Source organism: Mirounga leonina, unplaced genomic scaffold (genome assembly GCF_011800145.1).
Source record: "Mirounga leonina isolate KUSES-001 unplaced genomic scaffold, KU_Mleo_1.0 Mir_151, whole genome shotgun sequence".
NCBI lineage: Eukaryota > Metazoa > Chordata > Mammalia > Carnivora > Phocidae > Mirounga > Mirounga leonina.
In genome coordinates this window covers 108,713,088-108,734,603 of record NW_023270377.1, presented here as the reverse complement: position 1 = coordinate 108,734,603, position 21,516 = coordinate 108,713,088, and the positions used below count along the sequence as shown (strand labels likewise).

At 59.4% G+C, this 21,516-nt stretch overlaps 1 protein-coding gene across 1 annotated transcript in view; it reads left to right on the top strand.

The window, feature by feature from the left end:
* The first annotated feature begins 300 nt into the window (after window positions 1-300).
* Window positions 301-21,516, top strand: part of HS6ST1 (heparan sulfate 6-O-sulfotransferase 1) — a 41,575-nt gene continuing 20,359 nt past the window's right edge. Inside the window, exon 1 of the mRNA XM_035008300.1 lies at window positions 301-1,029. Coding sequence (XP_034864191.1) covers window positions 503-1,029 — 527 coding nt within the window. The 5' untranslated portion in view covers window positions 301-502. The remainder of the gene's footprint in view (window positions 1,030-21,516) is intronic.

Genomic DNA, 21,516 nt, shown 5'->3' with positions numbered 1-21,516 from the left:
GCCCGCCTCGGAGCGCTCTGGCCGCGGCCAGGGACCCGGGTCCTGGAGCCCAGCACCCGCCTGAGGCCCCGCGAGCTCCAGGGGGCGGAGCCGAGGATCGGCGCGGGCGGCGACGGCAAGAGGCGCCACGGGGGCGGGCCGGGGGCGGGCCGGGGCGGGGCGGCGGCGGACTGCGGAGACGCGGCGGCGCGCGGGGCGGCGCAGAGCGTTCTCGGCGCGGAGCGGAGTGGCCGGCATCGGGCCGCAGGGGGCGCGGGCCGGGGCCGGGGCCGCAGCGGAGCCGGAACCGAGCCCGGGGTCGGGCCCGGGGAGCCGGGGCCGGGCGGAGAGCAGCCATGGCGCCGCGCAGGGCCGGGGCCCGCGCCGCTGCGGGCGGCCTGGGCGCCGAGTAGCCGGGTCGGGCCGGAGCGCGGGCAGCGGCGGCGACGGAGGCAGCTGCGCCCGCGCCCCCCGCCCTCCCAGGCCCCGCGCCCCGCGCCCGGGCCGCCGGCGATGGTGACACATGCGGCGGCGGCGCGCCGGCGGCAGGACCATGGTTGAGCGCGCCAGCAAGTTCGTGCTGGTGGTGGCAGGCTCAGCGTGCTTCATGCTCATCCTGTACCAGTACGCGGGCCCGGGGCTGAGCCTGGGCGCGCCCGGCGGCCGCGCGCCGCCCGACGACCTGGACCTCTTCCCCACGCCCGACCCGCACTACGAGAAGAAGTATTACTTCCCTGTGCGCGAGCTGGAGCGCTCGCTGCGGTTCGACATGAAGGGCGACGATGTGATCGTTTTCCTGCACATCCAGAAGACCGGTGGCACCACCTTCGGCCGCCACCTCGTGCAGAACGTGCGCCTCGAGGTGCCCTGCGACTGCCGGCCCGGCCAGAAGAAGTGCACCTGCTACCGGCCCAACCGCCGCGAGACCTGGCTCTTCTCCCGCTTCTCTACGGGCTGGAGCTGCGGGCTGCACGCCGACTGGACCGAGCTCACCAACTGCGTGCCCGGCGTGCTGGACCGTCGCGACCCCGCCGCGTTGCGCACGCCCAGGTGAGCGCCCGGAGCGACGCGGTCCCAGCTAGAGGCTGCTGCCCCAGCCGTGCTCCCGCCGGGCTCCCCTGGGCCCGCTCTACCCTCCTTGCCCTCCCTGCTCCCCTCTCCTGTACTCTTGGGGCCCCCACTCGCCGCAGCCGCTCTGGACCCCCTCCCGACCTGCTGGGCGCCCGGAGCTCTCAGTTCCTCCGCTGCGGCCCGTTGTCCCCCTGCCCTCTATTCTCACCTTCTCCTCCTCCTCGCCTTTCTACTTTTCCCCCTCCACCACCCCCGCCCCCCAGGCTGCGCAGTGCCTGGGCTTCCCTTGGGTCACAGCCCACTGCCCTGGGGCCGTCACTTGCCTTGCGTCGCGGGCCAGTGTAAAATCTGGCCCGCCCCAGCTGTGGGTCCAGGCTAGCCTGGTGTCTTCGGGCGCGAAAGTGGGTTCTTTGGCGTGTGTAGCCCACCTGGAGTGTTCGCTTACCTTGGCCGCTCACACACCCGAAGCGGAAGTGAGAGAAGTGAAGTGCCTCTCCCCCTGCACCTGTGAGGCCCCCAGCCCCCCAGCCTGCCTGGAGAGGGCTGGGGAGGAGCTGCCAGGGAGGGGGGTGGGCTCTGCCTGCCGGTGTGTGCAGGTAGAACAAAGGCATGAGTGTGACCTGGGGCTGGGGGCGGGGAGGAAGCAATGCTGCCTGCCCTCACCAGTTGGGCCAGAACCGGTTGCAAGCTCCCTCCGAAAGAGGAGCAAAAGCAGACCAACGGCTAGATTGGGGGAGCTGAGTTGGTCAGGGGTACCTATTCAACCAGACACTTTCCTTGGGGGCCCCCCATTTCTGTGGAGGTTGGAGGCACAGGGCTGACCTGTGTGGGGGGCAGCTCTCCTGGGAGGCACTTTGTAACCACAACCTCAGAGGGCAGGCTGGGTTTCCAGTGCTTAAAAGTTGGATTCTTTTCTCCTGTTCATATTGGTGCTCTGGGGGCCTTCTCCCCATGATATCTGGGCTGGGACGAGCCAGGAGTGAGGTCTTCTTGCCTGTCCTTTGTTTATATTCTATATTTGTCTTAGGACTGCACTTACAGCCAGGCTGGGGGTGGGGGAGCTTATGTGAGCTGTGTAGCTGTGTTTGTTGGCATTCTTCTGGGTCAAGAGGGGGCAGGGTCTCTGGTGTGTTTGGGGGATAAAGGTTGAGGATCTGGCCAGTCCACAGTGAAATGTGGTCCATGGCATTGCTCCTCTGCTCAGCTCTTCAGTTCTCCTGTGGTCTTTCCCTGACTGTCGGGAAATTAGGGTCGTGGAGCTGGGGACAGAGGTCATCTTACTTTCCCTTGGCTGCCCCACCCCCTGCCCCCAGATGGCAGCTCGAGCCTGCAAGGTGATGTTCCAGGTCTCTTAAGTCCCCACTGGTAACAGATCTACCACCCCAAAGCCCTTGAAGCCTTGCTTCCTGTCCAGCACTTGGTCTGCTCTGCATGGGTGCGCTTTCCTGGTGTAGCACCCACCTCCCACGCCTTTGCCCCTCTGGCCAGCCACTCTATGCTAGACTAAGCCAGGTCTGGAGTTTGCAGCTGCTGGCCTACCAGGACTGTAGTCCCCCAGACCTGGGCACGGACCAACCCAAATAGGCCCGGGTGGGCACCTCCCTGCCTTTAGTAGTGGGGATGGGGGTAGGCACCATCCTGTCTGCCAGAGGGAATTAGCGTGGGAGACTCCCAGAGGGGACAGTGTGCAGAATTTGTTCTGGGGGCTGCCAAGACTGGGACACTCTCTGCAGCCTATTTCCTGAGGCTGTTTCCCTTTGGGTCACCAGGATGAAGGGCCCCCTGACCTCCATTCTCTGGAGTTTGTCCACCAGAGAAGGAGGCCCAGCCACCCTTGCAGACAAGAGCCCGGAGACCAAGTGGAGCAGACAGAGCCCCCAGGTGCTGCACGAGGGAGGCCCAGCACCCCCTCCTCAGGGTGGGTGTGTGTAGCAAGAATAGAAAATGCCGTGCCTAGTCAGCCAGATGCCTCTTGCTATGGTGGGCTGCCATCCCCTCTGCCTGGAAGTTGCTGAGCTCAGCAGCATGCAGGCCAGGTGGAGGAGGGGTTTCCAGGGTCCTCAGGAGGCCCTTCCTCTCCTGTCCACTTTGGGAGTGGGCTGTGCCATGAGGCAGGGGACAGAGCTTCATCTTCCTGTGCTGTTCTCCCCCGCCCCCTTCATTTCTGTTCCAGGTGCTAGGTAGATTGCTTTTTTAATGAGCTTCCCTGAGAGGCCAGGGTAATCTTGGCTTTGTGTGTTTATAAGCCTATCAGACTGAGGTTCACCTGCTGAGTGTTCCCCTAATCTGGGGCTGGACCAGGGTGCTTTGAAGGTCAGGATGCAGTTCTCCCACCTGCCCCAGGGACCCAGCACCTCTCTGGATGAATATTGTCAGTGGCCAGATTCCATGGGATGCCTGGTTTCGGGAGCTCCAGATGTTACCCTCGCTCTCCTTCCAGCAGACCAGGGCTTGCCCTGCCCCATGGCCCTGTGGGTGCTGGAGTGACCACCTGGCTGGGTAACTGCGGAGGGGATGGGCCTGGCTCCAAGAGCCACCCTGACAGGACCCTGGGGGTCTGGGCTTAGGGTGAGGACCTTTCCTACCTCCCTGGTCCCCTGGGCCAAGCATGTTGCAGGGTGTGAATGAATGCTTCCCTGCCATAAGGAGTGCTTCTAGAAACTCCACCAAGCCTCTCCCACTCCTGGTGCTAGTGACTCAGTGGATTGGGGGTTTCCACAGCTCCAGAACCTCCCTATCACACGGCATCAGCTTTGGGGGTTCTAAGCTGGGCAGGTGTTGAGGTCACAAACCTCAAGATGAGGAGACGTACTTTCCTGGAATACAGTTTTGCAGCTTCTAGCAGTGGTTAGTACTTCCTAAGTTGAAAGAGAGAAAAAGGTGCGTGAGCAAAGCATCAGTAGGTCCCTGTTATGGACTGTGTCCATTGAGGGGGCTGTCACACCTGCTAGCACCAGCCAGTGTGCTTGAAAGTCTCCCAGGAAGGACTGACCTTGGAGTAGGCAGCAGGCAGGTGGCCGGCCAGCTGTTGCCAAGGGCCACTTCGGTTAGTGTCTCTGCACCCCATGCTCCGTGTCACTTCATAGACTCAGAATGGCGCTCTTAACGGCCAGAATGTCTCTCCTTCCTCTCCCCATTTGCCTGAAGGGGACAGAAGAGAAGACACGGATCTGGCCTGGGTGGCCCTGGAAATGTCTCTGAAATTGTGTAGCCTTCATTTGGAGCCACCAGGGGCATTTGGGTCCCCAGTATGGCTTCCGGGAGCCCCTGTGGGCTCCCAGCATCTGTGATACTGCTGTGTAGGAGCCCTAGAATCGATGGCCTTTACCCTCCCAGTCCCCAGCCTCTTTTCTGGTCATGTATCCTCCGCTATCCTGAGTTCCTCTGTGTTCCAGAAATCTGCCAGTGCTCTCGGCTGAGCCTTTGCTACCTTCTGCCCCGGCATGCTGTCCTCTCCTCCCACTCCTCTGCTGGCTCCTCCTCTGCCTCAGCCTCAGCCCTGCTGCCCCTTCCTCCAGGAAGCCTTCCCTGGCAGCACCCTGTTGCCTTAGATGCCCTTGGCCCTCCTGACATGTCCACAGCATGTTGGCACTGGCCGGATGCTGAGTGGGTACTGCCCACATGTTGGCACCAACTAGAATGTTCTTTTCCTGGCCTCACACCCTCTCCAGGAGCTGTGCCCCTCCATGAGTCCTCTAGTGAATGAGATTCGAGTCAGCCTTGAGTGCAGTGCTGGGCCCAGCCAGGTTGGGCAGACTTAAGATTGGGGCATTTTTATAACAATTCTTTTTGCAGCACTCAACAATTTCCAACTTGCCTTCACAATTACTCTCTTACGTGTGATCAAGGGACAAAGCCCGCATTTGCTTACACTGAGGCAGATGTTACCTAGAGCATGTGACTGGAACCCATGAATGGGGCCCAGCCACCTAAGGGACCTGGATGGAGTGTCACCATGGCCTGAATCGCTTAGGGAAGCCTTGCGTGGAGATGAGGGGACTGTGAGGTCAAGATGTTCAGAATTAGATTTTCATTCATACCCAAAACAAAACACATCTTTTTAGGCAAATGCACAAGAAGGCAAACTTTCAAATAGCTTACTGACAATTATGTTAAATGGTGCTCTGGCTTGTGGAATTAGCTAATTCATGCTTTCTTTAAAGCACCAAAGACTTGCAAGACCAGGGCTTCCTGTCCTTCTAGGCCCCTCACTTGTAAAACCTGGGGCGACGCAGAGAAGGCTGGACCACTGTGCTATAGTGGGGCTGGCTCTGATCTGGGGACTGACTGCTCCCCGGTCAGAGAGCCTTTCCCAGGGGGCACAGCTCCTACCCCTGGGGCCTGTGAGGCTCCTTGTCTTTTTCTTTCTTTCTCAGTTGGTGGTGTGAGAGATTTAGCTGCTGTACTTGGGGAGTGGCAGGCGGTCAGCAGAGGCCTGGCTTTGTCATCCTTAAGGGACCCTGAGTCTTTTTCTTTCACATCTTACCCTCTTGTTGTTGTTGTGATGATTATGTGATAATTGGGAGGAAAACATAAAAGAGAAAAGAAAACTGACTATTCCTCACACATGCTTTTTTTTTTTTTTTACTATAATTGAAACCTAATGTGAATTCTCCATAAATGTTGTTACTTCTTATTAAAAACTTAATGTTTTAGTAGCTGCAGACGACCCCCCCGGGTGCGTTGTTAGTTCTGCTGTGCTGTTGAACGTGCAGATTTCCCGTTTCTGGCTCCTGTAAGTAATGCTGGAGTGGATGTCCTTGTGTGTAAATGTTTTGCCTAGCTCTCATTTCCTTTGTAAGTTCCTAGGAGTGGAATTTCTGGGTTGAAAGGTCTGAAGGTTTAAATACTGTCAGTGTAAGTGTGAAGTTACTTTTCAGAAAGTCTGTGCCTTACCATGTTGCCACGTGTGGTATTTGAGTGCCTGTTTAGTATTGAATGGTGTTGTGGGTTTGAAAAGAGTCTACTTTCTTAAATCAGCAAAATACGTTTCTCTGTGGTTTTTATCAAAAAGTCCTGCTTGAAAAAAAAAAAAAAAAAAAAAAGTCCTGCTTGGTGCAAGCACTGTCAGGGCTGGTCTAAACTTCAGGCGGTTTGGGAGCATCCAGGCCCAGTCACCCCAGTACCTGCTCATCTGGTCACGGATATCTGCTTTTCGGCCCTGCCCAGAGAGCCAGGTGCAGCTCTGCCATTTGGGGTCTGAAGGAAAGGGGTGGTGGGCTATGGGGGACCCAAATCTGAGTAAGCCAGGGTGCAGGCGGGAGGCTGGCTCTTCTCCCCCAAGCACTCAGTGGGTACTTGGAATGGGTCATCTCATTTGGCTCCACCACCCCAACGATGCAGGCGTATGACGATTGTCCCAGTTTCCCATATGAGGAAGTCAAGGCCCAGAAAAGTTGGGGAACTTGCAGAGTGTCTCAGCTTGGAGAGTCTGTCCTGAAGCCTGTGTGCCCCACCAGCCCTCTGCTGCACCAGCTCCCCCCGCCCCCAGCCGGGAAGACTGTCTGTGGGTGAGAACAATAGCCAACCGTTCAGGCAGACCAGCCAGGTTCAGCACATGCAGCTTCCAAGACCCTGGGCAGACCGGGACAATTTCACGTGCAGGCCTGTGTCACTGCTTTACTGGGAAACATCTGGCGGCCTTCACCGGAGTAGCAGTAAGACAAGAATCAGGCCACATCCTCCTGGCTCTGGCAAGGTAGTGCCTGCAGGGTTTGCCGATGTGTGCGCTTCTGGCTGCCATCTGCGGCAGCGAGCAGGGGCCTCCAGCGCTGTCTGGCCGGTGCCCCCCCCCCCCCCCATGCTGCCACTCCCATGTGATCGGCTTGTCCCCAGGTGGTCCTGAGGGCCTGCAGCCACCAGCCCACCACCTGGCCCTGTAGGAGGGGCTGTGTGATTCCGGCTGGGACACGATTCCGCTGGTCTGTGGAGAGTTCGAGAAACGGGAAGGGCACTCAGGCTCTCTCCTGAGAAGGTGGTTTCTGAGTACTTCTCAGCAATTGTTTATAACCACGTGGATCCTTCTTATTGGCAACCCTGCTCCCCTTTTCCTTGAGGCCTGTAGCTCAGCCTCACTTGCCGGCACTCACAGATGAGGAGATGTGTCTACAGGAACGTTTCTGTCTCTCCAGACCCTTGTTCTTGCCTCTTCCAGAACTCCATTGGCTCTTTTTCTTCCTGTTAAGATTTTGCTCTCTGTTTGGGTTGCCAGGGCCCCTGGGGTGAGATGCGGTCCCAGCTACAAAGATACAGAGGCCCAGGCACTGGTGTCTAGGCTGTCCCGGAATGTAGGCCTGTCACTTTCGGGCTGTGGTCTGATTTCTCTGTTCTCCCAAGGTTCCCGGTGTAGCTGTGTCCCAAGTCCCTAGCTTGCAGGGCTGGTTATTCTGGAAGTGTGGCGTGCACATAGACACACACCGGAGAGTTAGCATGCTGATCCCAGGCCGCCCACCCACCATGGGCAGCTGTTAGAGGACATCAGGACCAGCCAGGTGGCGGTGGGCGTAGGCTGCCCAGCCACTGAAGACCACACACATCCTGCCCCAGCCTGGGCCTGGGGCCTGTTTTCCTCGACGGGGGAGCAGAAAGCAGCCGCGGCAGCCCATCTCTCCCACGTCACCCGCTGCCCCTGGCCAGGCTCCAGCCAGCTCTGGGTGCTAGGAGCTCTGCTTTGGAGGCACAGCCCTGAAGGTCAGCGAGCATCCCTTCCCTGCAGTGCTGTCTGCTTCTGCCTCACTTGAGGCTCCCTCCAGAGCGCCTGGACCGCTTGCAGGCCCCACCCCCACCCCAGCTGCTGGTCCTTCATTCGTTTAACCAACCATCCTGGGTCTGGGGCCTCTGTTCACCAGGGCTGCCTGTGGGCACTGACATGCCCAAGTTCCACAGGAGCTCATGGGCCGTCTCTATGTAGACGGGGCTCTGAGGCCCCAGTGAGGACAGAGAGACAGGTGGGACTCGACTTTGGGTTCCATCCAGAGGGTCCAGGCAGCAGCTCGGGGCCTCCACAAGGAAGCAGAGAAGGAGAGAGGAACCCCCTGGGCAGCCTTTCTCACCTTAGGTCTGAGCCTGTTTCCCCATCTCAAAAGTGGGGTATGGAGTTTGTCATTTGGTTCTCTAGAGGAACCAGTGACTCGTTATCCATGACTTCCGGGACTGCGTAGTTCTTCCAGCCCCAGATTGTGTTTGGGTCTTAAAGGAGCCGCTCTCTAACCCCTTAGAATTCTGTGATCTGAGGAGGAGCACAGGCCTCATGGCCCAGGAGCGGGGCCCAGGCCCTCGGGTGTAAAGCGGGCTGTCAGTGGCTTGCCACGGCCCAGCGGGAGGCTGGCTGTGGGGACGGGGCGGGGGCTTCAGTGAGAGGCAGCCCCCGACAGCTGTGCATCTGGCCTGGCTCTGAGGGCCGCACGTGGCCCGCACAGCTGCCTCCGTGTCTTTTCACAGGGAACGTCAAAAGGCCCAACGGGGGGTGGGGGGGGAAATCACAGCAAATTAGTAATTGTCTAGAAAGATAGTAACTAGAGAGATTAAAAGTCTGGAGCTAATTGTTTATAAAGCTGTAGAGTTGAAGGGGGTCAGTGGGCAGGCAGGAGCTGGGGACTCTGGTGTCTCTGGAGACGGCCCCGATGCACCAGGGTGGACATTTGAACGTCTGAGCTCTTGAGTCACAGCCGTCTGGGACTGGATATGCCTGGAACTCTCTGAGCCTTGTTGCCCTTGCCTGCCTGGGTGTAGCAGGAGGCGTTGGACAAGCCAGACCCCAGCAGGTAGCCAGCTCCATAAGCTTCTCTCTGCCCACCGGGGCCTGGAGGGACAAAGGCCATCCACAGGCAGCCCAGCAGCGAAGAAGCCAGCAGGAGGAAACGGCTCAAAGCAGGTGGGAGAGCAGGAACAGCGGGTGGTCAGGGTGGACAGCAGAGCAAGGGTGGGGGCCCAGGCTTGGAGCCGGACCCAGCTGGGTCGAATCCTGACTCTGCCAGTCACAAGCTCTGTGACCTCGGTTTCCCCATCTGTAAAATGGGCACACTGATAGTGCCTGCCTCAGAGTTGGAACTGTGCCTGGTGCTGGAGACTTTTTTGCAAGAGGCCACAGTGCATCCCCTCTCTGTGTGGACAGGGAAGGGCCCTTCAGGGCCCGCTAGGCATTTGGCACCTGTTGTGGTCAGCTTGAGAGCCAGCAGGGGGCTTCCTTACAGCACCCGAAGTCTGGGTAGCTAGGGTCCCATTATGTGGGACATCCACCAAGCATCACTGGCCTTCCAACATGACAACCTGAGATGCGAGATGTGCCATGCTTTGGCCATGGGGGTGTCCTGCTCACCCCGGGCTTTGGCATTGGGGACCACCCTGTTCCTTCCCATCAGGGGCTTCGCTGTGCTTCCTCCCTGGATGTCAAGAAAGCCCTGGGCTGTGCTCACCCTCCCACAGGTGTTGATGTGTGATGTGGCAGGCTCGTGTTTTCACTTGGTGATGGCCGTGGTCTGTGCTGCCAATCCCTCTGTCCTCACCACGAGTTTAACACAGGGGCACCAAGGCAGCCTGCTGTGGCTCCCCTCTGCCACCCCGCCCCCCTCACCACTGTGTGCGTTTCATGGTTTTCGGCCCCCTTTTTTAGATTTCCACCTCAGACACATATCCCTTAAACAGCACCCAGCACTGTTGACGCACTCTCCAGAACCTGCATCAGACTGTACTTGACCTTCTGCAACTTGCTTTCTTCACTCAGCCTTGTTGTTGAGATTTATCCACATTGGTCCATGACATGCATATTTAATTCGTTGACCGCTGGACTTAACATCAAGTTTGTCTAGACGCATCTCTTTTCCTCCCGTGCTTTGTTCCAAGAGCAGACAGGAGTAGCGTCTCACAGACCAGGTGGCAGTGGCCAGGCCTGGCCTCCCGTCCTCGTGTGTCCCTAGGAGTGGGCTGGGGGGCAGGTGGTCCATGACTGGTGCTCTCCAGTCTGGCTCCTCAGACTCCCAACACCGTGCCTGAGGTTCATCCCCCACACCGTGCCGGCGTGCCCCCACCGTGTGGCCTGTAAGACACGGTCATCTTTGTCAGGCCAGCAGCTGTGAGATGGACCGCTGTGGTCTTAGCGCCTGACCCTGTGGCTGGTGAGACAGGCATCCCGTTACCAGGTTGCCGCCACTGAGGTTCCCCCTGCCACTTACCTGTTTGTGTCTCTGGGCTGCTTAGTGCCCTGAGGGTGGTGTGTCCTCCTCGCGTCTCCTGGTACCAAGTTCTGTGGGTGCCGTGCTTGCCAGGCCTCTCCTCCCTACTGTCCTTCCACCCTGCAAGTCATCCTGAGCGTTTTTGGTTTACTGATGCCTGTGCCGGTGTGGGCCAGGCGGGCCCACAAGGTCTCCTTCCTCCAGCCGATGGCACCGAGTGCACGTGCAGGGGATGGAGGGGGTGAGCCCCTGTGGGACCCCACGTGGTTGGAGCTCAGCCAGAAGACTGAGTAGATAGACAGATGGCTGACTAACCAGCTGTCCTTCCTACAGGAGGAACACCCCCAGGGCCTTCCTTGGAAGTCCTCAGCAGCACCAGGCAGCCACTGCCTGAGCCCAGCCCAGAAGGCCAAACAAGTCCGCGGTCCTCCTGCTTGTCGTCTCGCACCCATAGATCCTGGTTGTTGGGGCCCCTGTGAGACTGGATTGGGAAAAGGATCCTGCACTCAAAACCAGAGCCTGGAACCCACTGCTCTGAGGTCACAGGAGCCTCCTTCCCGCCCAGTGGAAACCTAGGCAGGGCTTCCCCAGAGCAAGGCCTGTGTCACTCCCCAGCCTGGCCAAGGAGCCAGACACCACTGCCTTGGCCCCAGTCTGGTGCCTGGTCCCTGTCTGCTGCAGCCACACCCCAGGGCTGCCCCTGCATGGCCCTTCTCTGTGGATGAGGTTCCTGCACCCTCATCCCCCACCCACTCTTAGCCCCACGTGGCCCCAGCCCAGTATGTGCAGCATTTGCTTCCAGACCACATCCCCAGTTGGCCCATACATCGCTGCCCATCTGAGAATTAGCTCCTGCCACCACAGGGCTCATGGGGCCCCAAGAACAAACGTGGGCAGCGGGTGGGCATCTCCCCTCTGAGTTATGAGCTTGAGAGCCTCACGTATAAATACTGACTTTTCTGGAGCACTGGTGTCCTTGGGAGAGGAGGACCAGCAAACATTGAGTTTGGCGTTTGCATCCCAGCAGCAAGAGGTGGCATGGGGTGTCGTCTTAGAGCAGTGAGGCCGGCTGAGGCCCCGTGACCTTTTCTCTGGAATCCTGCTCCCCATTCCCCGTGGGGGAAACTTTGCACCAGTAGGCAGAGGCCCTCCAGCCAGACAGCACCTAATGGCGGGGGGTTTGTGTGAAGTGAAGGTGCTGTGCCACATGCACCCCGCTTACAGGACAAGCAGGTGTCCTCGCCCGGAGGGCACAGGTCAGGGGCAGAGTGACTGTCCTGACCACCACGCTCGCCCATGGCCAGGCCATCCTTGCTCACGCCTCTCTCTCAGGGGCCCCACTTGACCGATGAGAAAACCGGGGCTCAGAGAGCCTGAGTAACTTGTCACTTGGCCAAGGTGGGATTCACACACAGGCCTCTGGCTCCGGGGCTTCCCGTTAACCCCTCCCCAGGGTCCCCACCTGGAGGGCGAGAGCCAGGCATCTCCTGGGCACAGGGTTCAAGCCCAGCACTCTGCCTGCCGTGCTGAAGGGTAACAGGACTGCTTCAAGGGTGGGCTTTCCCAGGAGCCCAAGATGGTACAGTGGGGATCAAGGGCAGGTGGAACAGAGGAAGGGCAGAGCACATGGCTTCCCAGGGGAGTTTGCTGTGAGGAGAGGCCCTGCCCAGGCAGGCACAAAGCCGGGGAGGCGGTGGGCCACTGCTGAGGGCGCTCCTGCCCTACCTGGACAGCCGAGGCCTCACCCATGCAGCCTCAAACCCTTGCCACAGCCCTCCCTCCTGCCCAGCCCACGGCAGCCCTCTGGGACCCCTCGTCCCAAAGAGGGGTGGCCACAGCTCCAGGCACAGCCCCCCCGCCTGTCCTGTGTTCCTTCGTGGCCGGCAGGCAGGCGGGCAAGCAGATCTGGGCAGCTTGTTCTACTCGTACAAGTCCAGACAGAAGGCTGCTTGCCGGCCCACCATCTGAACCCTGGAAGTTCAGGGCCTACCGAGTCCTGCTCTAACCCATTCGACACAAGCATTCAGGAAGCCGTCTTGTGAGGGAAAGTTTGTTCCTTCGCTTTCCTGGAAGCTAGGCTGACAGTATGCCCAGTGGAAAACGCCGTTTTTATCAAGTAAAAAGTGGTCAGGTTTTAGCCAAGTGGAAACAAGAAGGGTGGTGGGATGGATGTGGGGCTGTTCAGAGCAGAAGCAGATGCCTGTCCTCGAGCAGTTGAGTGGGCGGGGAACCCAATGGGCATCAGGCAGGGCTTCACCCAGAGGCACAAAATGCACACCAGGCCAGCAGAATCCCAGAATATGAGAGCTTTGCAAAGAGGCCCTGGTGTCCTTCTGGCTCATGGGCCCTCTCTCACCTCATGGAGGTGAGATGCACAGAAGACTCGAGAAGCAGAGACCAGCAGCCAGTGCCTTGGGCTCCCTCACACGCCACCACGTCTGTCTGGAGGACGGGCACTGTCCATGCGGCCCAGTCTGAACCACAGAGCAGTTCCGCATTTGGCAGGGGCTCCCCACAGACCAAAGAACCCCACCTGGCTAGGGGAGATGGGCCTTGTGTGGCGCGGCAAGGTTGAGCAGGCTCCTGTCGTCCCTCTCACCAGCCCTCCGTTCTCTGCGTGCTCCCCAGCCTGAGCCCTGCCGTCTCCAGCCACTGTGTCCGTCCACCCGCCAGGCCAGAGGCAGCCTGTGGTGGGGCTAGGGCTGCAGACAGGGTTGACTTCACGGCCCTTCCAGTGTGCCACAAATGGGATGGCCAGGTTGGGGTGGCGCTGCAGCCCAGCCAGCCTCCTGCAGAACAGTGCCCTGGCCATTCAAGACACCGTGTGAGCTGTTCCGGGTCATTTCCAGAGGAAGTGCTCCCCGGGAGGATCAGTGGCTTACCAGAGAGCCTAGGGATGATGGCCTTCTCTGGCCTCCTTCAGCTCTGAGCCCCGGCCAGGCCACACAGCCAGCTGGTGTAGGAGCCTGAGCCTTGTGGGCCGGCAGCTGTTGCCTGCTGAGGTAACAGGAAATCCCGACCGTAACCAGCCTGGGCTTTGTGCATGGAGCCTTGTGAGTTGTTTTAATTCATTCAGTAGGTTTTTCCTGAGCCCTCGTTCCGTGCAGTCTTGAGAGGGGTACCAACATCAGATGGAGATCGTGGTCCTCGCCTTTCTCCGCCAGGGCTGCCCAGCTGTGTCTGACAGGCAGCCCAGAAGCAGGAGGGCCCAGGGGTCTTGGCAGTAGGCACATCCCATGGCTTGCACTGTCAGCTCCCTCCAGTTCACAGGGGCAACGTGAGGGTCTTGACCCCCTCGGGTGGCGTTTCTGCTGTCCATCTGTCAGGCCAGATGCAGGTTTTCTCCAGGTTATACCAAGTTAGGGTCCTTTGACATCTTGCTCTGGCTTTAATCAGGATGCATCCTGAACCCCCACTCACCCTGCCAGCGACTTGGCACCGGCCTGCAGGGACCGAGGGGCAGGCACTGTCCAGGTCACTGGGAGGTGGCTCCACTCTTCTCCCGTCACAGAGGCCGAAGCAGAGGTTCAGGGAGTCCACGTGACTCACCAAAGGTCACGTGGCTTAGGTAGCAGACCCGGGACTTGAACTCAGGTGTCCTGGAGCCCCATCTGGGCCCTAATCATACCCATGGCTGCAGCTGCTTGGCAGTTGTCATTGTAGAGCGTCCTCAGAGAGGGAGAGACAGGATGGGCTCGGGTGCTGCCCCTTATTGAGGGCAGACCATTGTGGGAACGCACCCAGCCTCCTGGGCAGAGTCAGAGGTCACCCATAGCTCACCTGGTCGATCTCACAAGCGGCAAAGAGGAAGCTCAAGGCTATGGAAAATTTTGTGGTAGATCTGGAAGCCATGTTTTAAATATTTATCTGCAGGGTTTTTTCCTAGAGCAGTAGTACACGCTATAGGTGGGACCTGGCCGGGGAGTCTCAGGCCTGGGACCAGGCATTCTGCCCTTGCGCCGCCTCTCTGAGTCTGTGGGATGCAGCAGCACCAGCTGAGAGTGCAGGGCCTGGCTGAAAGCCTCCGCACTGGGCCGGGCAGTGTGCAGCGAGGGGTCAGGAGGGCCGGCAGCCTTCTGTGTTCCCAGCGCCCGACTGGTTTCCAGGTGCCGGCAGGCGTTCCCGAGGGACAGGGCTGGCTTTGTGGCTCAGGCAGGAATGTTTTCTCTTTGGAGCTTGACGTTAGCTAGCAAGAGGACCCTGAGGTCAGGAGAAGCCCATTCATCTCCCTCCTCTGCACAGATTATGTTCACAACCAGCAGCCACTGGCTGATAACCACAGCATCTCCCTGGGCTCCCAACCCCCTCCCACCCTCATGCCTGCCATGCACATCACCCAGGAGAAGAGGTGACAGGCACGTGCTCCCGCGGCAGGTGCCTTGGCCTTTCTCGTGGCCCGTGCCGCACATCACTGCTGATCACAGGCCATCCTCTGCCCCCCAGGGCCGCAGCCTCAGGCTGGGGCTGCGTTCATGGGGGCCTGGGGGACACCGGCCCCTCCCCAGGAGGGAGAGCGGCTGACCACGACCGCACGAGGCACCACCCTCACATAGCCACACAACGGCTGCACACCCACACTCACACACGCTCCGGGCAGGAGCTCGAGCTGGGGAGCCAGCAGTGACTCAGAAACATCCTGGAACAAGAATTCCTTTTTTCCTTGTGAGTGGTGGGCACTTGGGGACGTTTCCTCCCGTTTGAAATTCCTTCCCGCTAGCCCCCTTTAAGAGCTGAGAGATTTTTCCACTCCGTGGCTGGGCCATCCCTCCGTCCCCACCCCCTCAGAGCAGGCCAGGACTTTAAGGAAGTGTCTTTTCAAGGGAGATTTGCTGCCGTTGCAGAGGGGTGGAGGGGCAGCCTGGAACGAAGGCAGGCCACCCCTCAGGTGCCCTGCCCGAACAGAGAGGTGGGAGGGCCGGGCTTTGCGGGAGGCTCTGTCGGGGGTCAAAGACCAGACTCCTCAGCCAGCTGGACCTTGGGGCTCACTTCCTCCTTCCTGCCCTCCCAGGAGAAGGGGCTCTGGCTATGACAGTGACAGCCATCCTTGCTTCTTAGGCAGGCATGACGGGCGGGGTCCAGTGGGTGCTCTCTGTGGCTGCCATCACCACTGTCCTTACCACACCTGAGACACGGTGGTTGTGCTCCCATGGGCAAGGACCCCCAGGCCAGGACAGGGTAAGAGGCTGTGCTGCGTTGGTGGGCTGAAGCTGGAGTTGCCGTGGCTGCCTGGGTCTCATTCCTGGGGTGGCCTCCTGGAGTGAGCGCGGGGGCCCCTGGCACTGAGGGGGCCTGGGAGCATGTATGTGACTACGGGGCTGAGGGCATAGGTGACTCTGCCAGGCAGGAAACCAGGCTCCGGTCATGGAGCCTGCCCTGTGCACCTGCATCAGCCTGTCACCCCTCCATCCCCCCAGGTATTTTTCAGGTCTGCTTGAAGAAATAAATACAAACAGGTAACTGGACAGATAGTTGGGTCTGAAGGCCCAGCTACGTCTCCCTTCCCCACTGGAAGAAGGGGACAGGGTGACTAGAGACAGGCCTGGGGCAGGGGCTGTAGAGCTCCAGCCACAGGAGCGGCTCAGCTGCTAGGCCAGCAGCCCCAGAGACACCCCACACCACCAGCCCCCAGCGAGGCCCACGCCCACTACCCCCACATACAGCCCCCCAGGTAGACACACCCACTGCCCCCCACATCCCCCTACCCAGTAGACACACACCCACCACCCCCAACATGGCCCCCCACAGTTAGACGCACACATATACACCACCACACGTCAGGTAGACCAGAGGTTCAGGGTCAGGAGGGCAGGCATCTCCAGGACACCACATCTCCCCACATGGCACGCAATGCTGGGAAAGGCCCTGCAGTGAGGCCAGTGTGCCCCATCCCTGCCAGGTTCTAGCAGGGTGGTGGTCTTTGTCCTGGGCAACAGTCTCTACTTTATCAATCCCCAGTGTTAGCCCAGGGACCTGAGGGACTTGGGGGACTGCCAAGTTGGGTTGGGGACCAAGGTCCCAGCTTCCCAACCCAGGAGCCTTCCTGTGCTCTTCCTCTTGCCTACACCAGCCACGCCCTCGGTGCATGCCTTGTGTGCCTTTGATTCTGTGCAGAAATTTGGGGTTGAAATCTAAAAGTCCCCCATTTTGCATAAGGCGTAGGAGAGAGCCGAATGAGGTTGGCAGAGCGGGACGTAACTCATCCAGACCAGGGCCTGACATCTCCCACTGTCCCAACCTGGGCCTCAAAAGAGAAACCTGATGTTGGTTGGATGGGAGGAAGGGGACCAGTGGTCCCTAGCCCCAAGATGCGGTGTAGGCTTTTTGCCTGCTGGGGGCTGGCGTTTTTGCTGTTGACCTCGTTTCTCTGCCTGGCAGATGGACAGTGTTTGCAGGGCTGAGCATGGGTGAGGGGCCATGAGCTGCTTTCCACCACACCTGTTGGCCTCTGTCCCACCAACAGCTGGAGTCCTTCAAGGCAGGCTGGGCCACCATGATTCACTTATGTGTCCTCGCCCTTTGCTGAGGACCTGGCACAGATTAGGTCTTGACCTTCAGAGACAGCCCTTCTTAAGCCCCACTGTGCTCCTCACCAGTGTGTGACCTCAGGCAAGGGTGACCTGTCTGTGCCTCAGTTCCCTCATCTGTCAAATGGGGCTGGTATGGATGATGCAGCCTGCTGGGGTGCCTGGAACCCAGGGGAAGGGTCCTAGGTAAGAGAGCTGTTCATTCGTCTTCCGTAAGATGTCTGGTTTGGGATAAGATTGAATTTGCAATTTTTGTAGTTGGTAGTGCTTCTTGCAGTTTGTTGAGAGCTGGGACAAAGGGCTCTGGTCCTGCAGCCAAGGGCCAGACCAGAGCCTTCCAGAGCCTGTTCATTCATTTCATTCATTTCATTCATTCACAGGACAGGGGAGCAGAGCACCACCTCAGGGTTGTTAGGGGTGTGAGGTCCCCTCAGCCAGTGGACTTCGGGTCACCAGTATCACATGTGATGTGAGGCGTGGTACAGAGGCTGAAGAGGGGGCTGTGTGCTCCCTTGTCCTCACAGTGAGGGATGGGTGCTTGCTGAACTCCTGCTCTGTCCAGTTAAAGAACAGAAACGGGGTTCTCAGGTCACACCCGAGTCCTGGGCTGGGTCTGTGTGCATTTCTGCCCCATCCAAAGCCAAGCCTGGTGCTCTGGGTCTTCTCTTTGGTCCTGTCATTCCCCAGGAGAGCTGAGGAAGTACCCCCCCACAACACACTCCCGCTGGGGGCAGGTTTCACTGCGTGGACTCCCCTTTGTCACGCAGTCACTGAGGGTCCCTTGGGGTGACTATACCCAGAGAAATGGCTTCTCTCCTGAGAAGCCTGCCGTGGTTTTGTTCTTGAGGACTTGCCTGGCCCAGGGCTGGCTGCAGATGCCCCATCATGGAAGAGCCTTTTTTTTTTTTTTGATTGTGTTCATATATGCATAACATAAAATTTACCATTCTAACCATTTTTTAGAAGTGCACAGTTCAGTGGTTTTAAATTCATTCCCATTGTTGTACCACTATCACCACCATCCATCTCCAGAACTTTTCCATCTTCCCAGCTGAAACTGTGCCCATTAGACACTAACTTCCTAGTGACCCCTCCTCCAGCCCTTGGCAACCACCGTCTACTCTCTGCGTCTGTGAATCTGATGACTGCATACCTCCCATAAGCGGAATCTACAGGATCTGCCTTTTTGTGGCTGGCTTATTTCACTTAGCGTCACTTTGTCAAGATTTATCCACGTTGTAGCACGTGTCAGGGTTTCCTTACTTTTCAAGGCTGGTCAGTACGCGGTTGGATGCATGGACCACATATTACTTACCCACGCGTCTGCGGATAGACACTTGGGTTGTCTCAACCTGTCGCTGTCATAGGTCGTGCTGCCGTCAACATAGGTGCACACATTTCTGTTCAAGCCTCTGCTTGCACTTCTTTTGGGTGTATAGCTGGAAGTGGGATCGCTGGGTTATATGGTAATTTGATGTCTCACTTCTTGAGGACCTGCCGTACTATTTATATTCCCAGCAGGAATGCTTCAGGAGGCCGCTTTCTGCACCGGAGCAAGTTGGGCAGAGAGCCCTGACTTGGGGCCTCCGGGGAGGAGTCTGACAAAGTCCGGGCCAGACTCTGGGCCCAGAAGTTGGGGAAGGCAGAGGCACAGGACAGCTCTTAGTGGAGTTTGGGACAGGTGTTTAGCAGAGGGGACGGGGTAGGTCCCCACCCTTGGGCCCACTGGCCACTAGGCAGAGCTGAGGAGGGGCCGCTGTCACAGTTGGCTTGTCCCTGCAGTGGTCTCAGGTGGACCCCCCACTGGGCCCAGCCCACTGCCACTGCCACCGCCTGAGAGGTCTAACGTGGCCGTGCAGCTTCTGCCCGGCTCAGCATGGCCACAGACCCCTGCTCATGGAGCCCTCGCTTCCATGTAGCTTCCTGCCACAGAGGGTTGATTGTCAGTTCTCAGCGCCCGTGGGCAGCCCTGAAAATGTCTGCACTCAGGTGTATGAGGTGCCGCCTTTCACCAGTGGCCTGAGGCCACACACACGTGGGCTCTGCATGCCAGGCCCCTTTGACGTCCTCTCCACCTGTCTGTCCTGTAGGCCCTGTGCAAGCCAACCTGCAGGAGGCTGGGGGTGCATGCCGAGTTCTCACGGCCTCAGAAACCCTGGATTTATGAGGGAGCCCTGCATAGGGTCATTTATGGCTCTGGAGGCTCCCAGGTCTCAGGCGGTAAGAGACTTAGTGCTTCTCTCCTGGGTGCGGGGGCTCCTGATGACAGGCAGGATGCTTATGACCCAGCTGATGCCGCCTGCTGGCCTGCCACCTTTACATGGCTGTGTTTCCTGATTCCCACCGAGGTTGGTGTCAGCTCGGGGACAGTGCAGGGGCTTTTGCCTCTGGGGACACTGCTCGGCAAATGAGGCCCCAGATGCACAGAGGGGAGCCTTCTCAGCTGGCAGGAAGGGCCACAGTAGCCCCCTGGAGGGGTGGAGGCCACCACCCTGCTGCTAACCTTCTAGACACTCTGTGGGCTGTGTGCTTATTCCCCCACTTTGAGAAGTTTTAGGAGTATGTCGGGGTACGTGTTCCCACCTCTGAGTCCCCCGTGGGGCCTGGTGAGGCCACCCCTCCCTGTGGACTTCACCACAGAGCCCCAGGCGGGACCAGCTGTGGCTCACAGAAGGTGTGTGCACCAGGAGGGCATGCACTGGGGCCTTCATGCGTGCTCCAGCGTGTCCTGACCCATACGCCATCTCGCCAGGCCTTCCTCTCCCGGGTCCCCTGGGTACCATGTGTGCCCTCAGGCTGTGGCCTCAGCAAGCAGAGGAGCCATCCCTAGGCCCCTCGGGGCCCATGGTTTGCTGCCGCGCCCTCCTCAGCAGAGAGAGGCCCCTGCCCTAGTGGGGGCGGAGCTGTGGCTTCTGGGAAGTCCGGAAGCTGCCCTGCTGACCTCCCCAGCTCTGTGCGAGGAAATTGGCTGATAGGTGGGTGGCAGCCACCACTGCCTGCTTTTCCTCTTGGTTTTATGGAGCAAATGCCTGCCCTTTTGTCAGTCTTAGTCCAAGACTTAGCGCCTTGGCTTTTCTCTGAGTCTTCGCTCTGCCCAGGCCCCAGGTGGCCCTAGAGCCAGTGGGGGACAGGATGGGAGGGGAAGAAACCACGTTGTGTGACATGCCCGTGGCTGAGAGGTGGGCCAGGGCAGGAGTGTCTGAGAGGAAAGAAAAGGGGAGAAGGAGGTTCGCTGAAACCGGACTGGGACAAACAGTGCTTTTTGACAGGAGGCCGATGTGCAGGGGGCATTGGAAGGAGAGGAGAGCAGCTCCGCCGGGACCGTGAAGACAGAAACCCACAGGCCTTGCACAGCCACACAAAGGACCCCACACCTGGGCCTGGGCCTGGGCCAGCACCCAGGGCAGCCTCGGGGGCTCATTTGCAGCAGGAGTTGGAACGGAGTTGGAGGGGCAGGCATAGGGCGGGGCAGGTGGGTGAGGAGAACACAGGGCCAGACAGGAGGAAGGTACCCAGGGGAGGGAGGCCAGCCTGGACTCCGAGCCCTAAGGAGCTCCACTCTGCTGGGGGCCTGGCAGGCAGAGGGAAACCGTTGGCCGCACCCGATGGCTGCAGCTGCGCGACCCCCCCCTTGATGTGTTAGCCCTTGCTCCCAAGGGGGTGATGTGGGGCTGATCAGGCACCCGTGGCACAGGCTGGGACCTGGTCGTGGAAGGGGTGTGTGTCTTCAGATAACTCCTGGGACCCCTAGAGCCCCACAGAAGTGCTGAGAGGGCCTGCGTTCAGCTGCACCAGGCTCAGCGGCAGTAGGGGTGGCTCTCCCTGGACCCACCCTGAGCTCCCGGCCAGCCAGGCCCACGAGGAATTCCACCAACAGGCCTCAGCCATGGGCTTTGCCCACTCTGAAGCCTGGGGAGACACACGTGTCCAGCTGGGAACCTTGGTGGGAGGGTGTGGCCAGGGGGAGGAGAGAGTGGGGCCCTCCCTCCAGGGCATGGCCACTCTGTGCTGCAGCCCCTTGGTCTTGTCTGTGGATGCCCTGGGGTATGTGACTTTCCGTGCTCAGGGCCCTGCAGTGTCCCGCTCACTAGGTCCAGGCTATGACCCTCCTTCCCTGGCTCCCACACACTGGCATACCCCCAGTCTCTGAGCCTGGGAGGGAGGTTCCCATAGTTCTCTCTGCTGCCAGCAATGGGGAGGCAGGGCGGGCACCGTGTGGGTGCTGGGGACCTGTCATTACCAGAGAGGAGGAGCACCAGTGACCAGGGGCATTCGTGTGGACAGCAGAAGCCCTTCCACAGCCCCGCTGGGAGGCTGCCTGTTTCAGAATCTCCTGCAGTGCACGCACCCTCCTGCGTGAGTCAAGCCATCTTTTCCAGCTGGAGCCCGTCAGCTGACGGCACCCCACCTGCCCCCTGAGCCGGCCCCCCATGTGCCCACTGAGTCACTGGCACTCCTCCTCGCACCACGTGCCCTAGCCTTCAGCCCTTGGAGGACCCTGACTCTTCTTCAGACGCTGCTCCTTTCGCTTCATTGTCTCCACCCACGTGCTGGGCCCAATCCCTGCAAGGTGGCCCGGACTCAGTGCCCACAGCCAGGAGAACTCTGGCCCTTTCCTGCAGGTGCCTCCCCCACCCCCGACCCTGCACCATCCTCCCCTGTCACCCCCATCACCATGCCCCAGAAAGCCCGGCTCATGGGCATTTCCTGCCTGCTTCTCATGGGAAGCAAGGTTTCTGAGCTTCTGGGCACAGAACACACTTTCCCCTCCA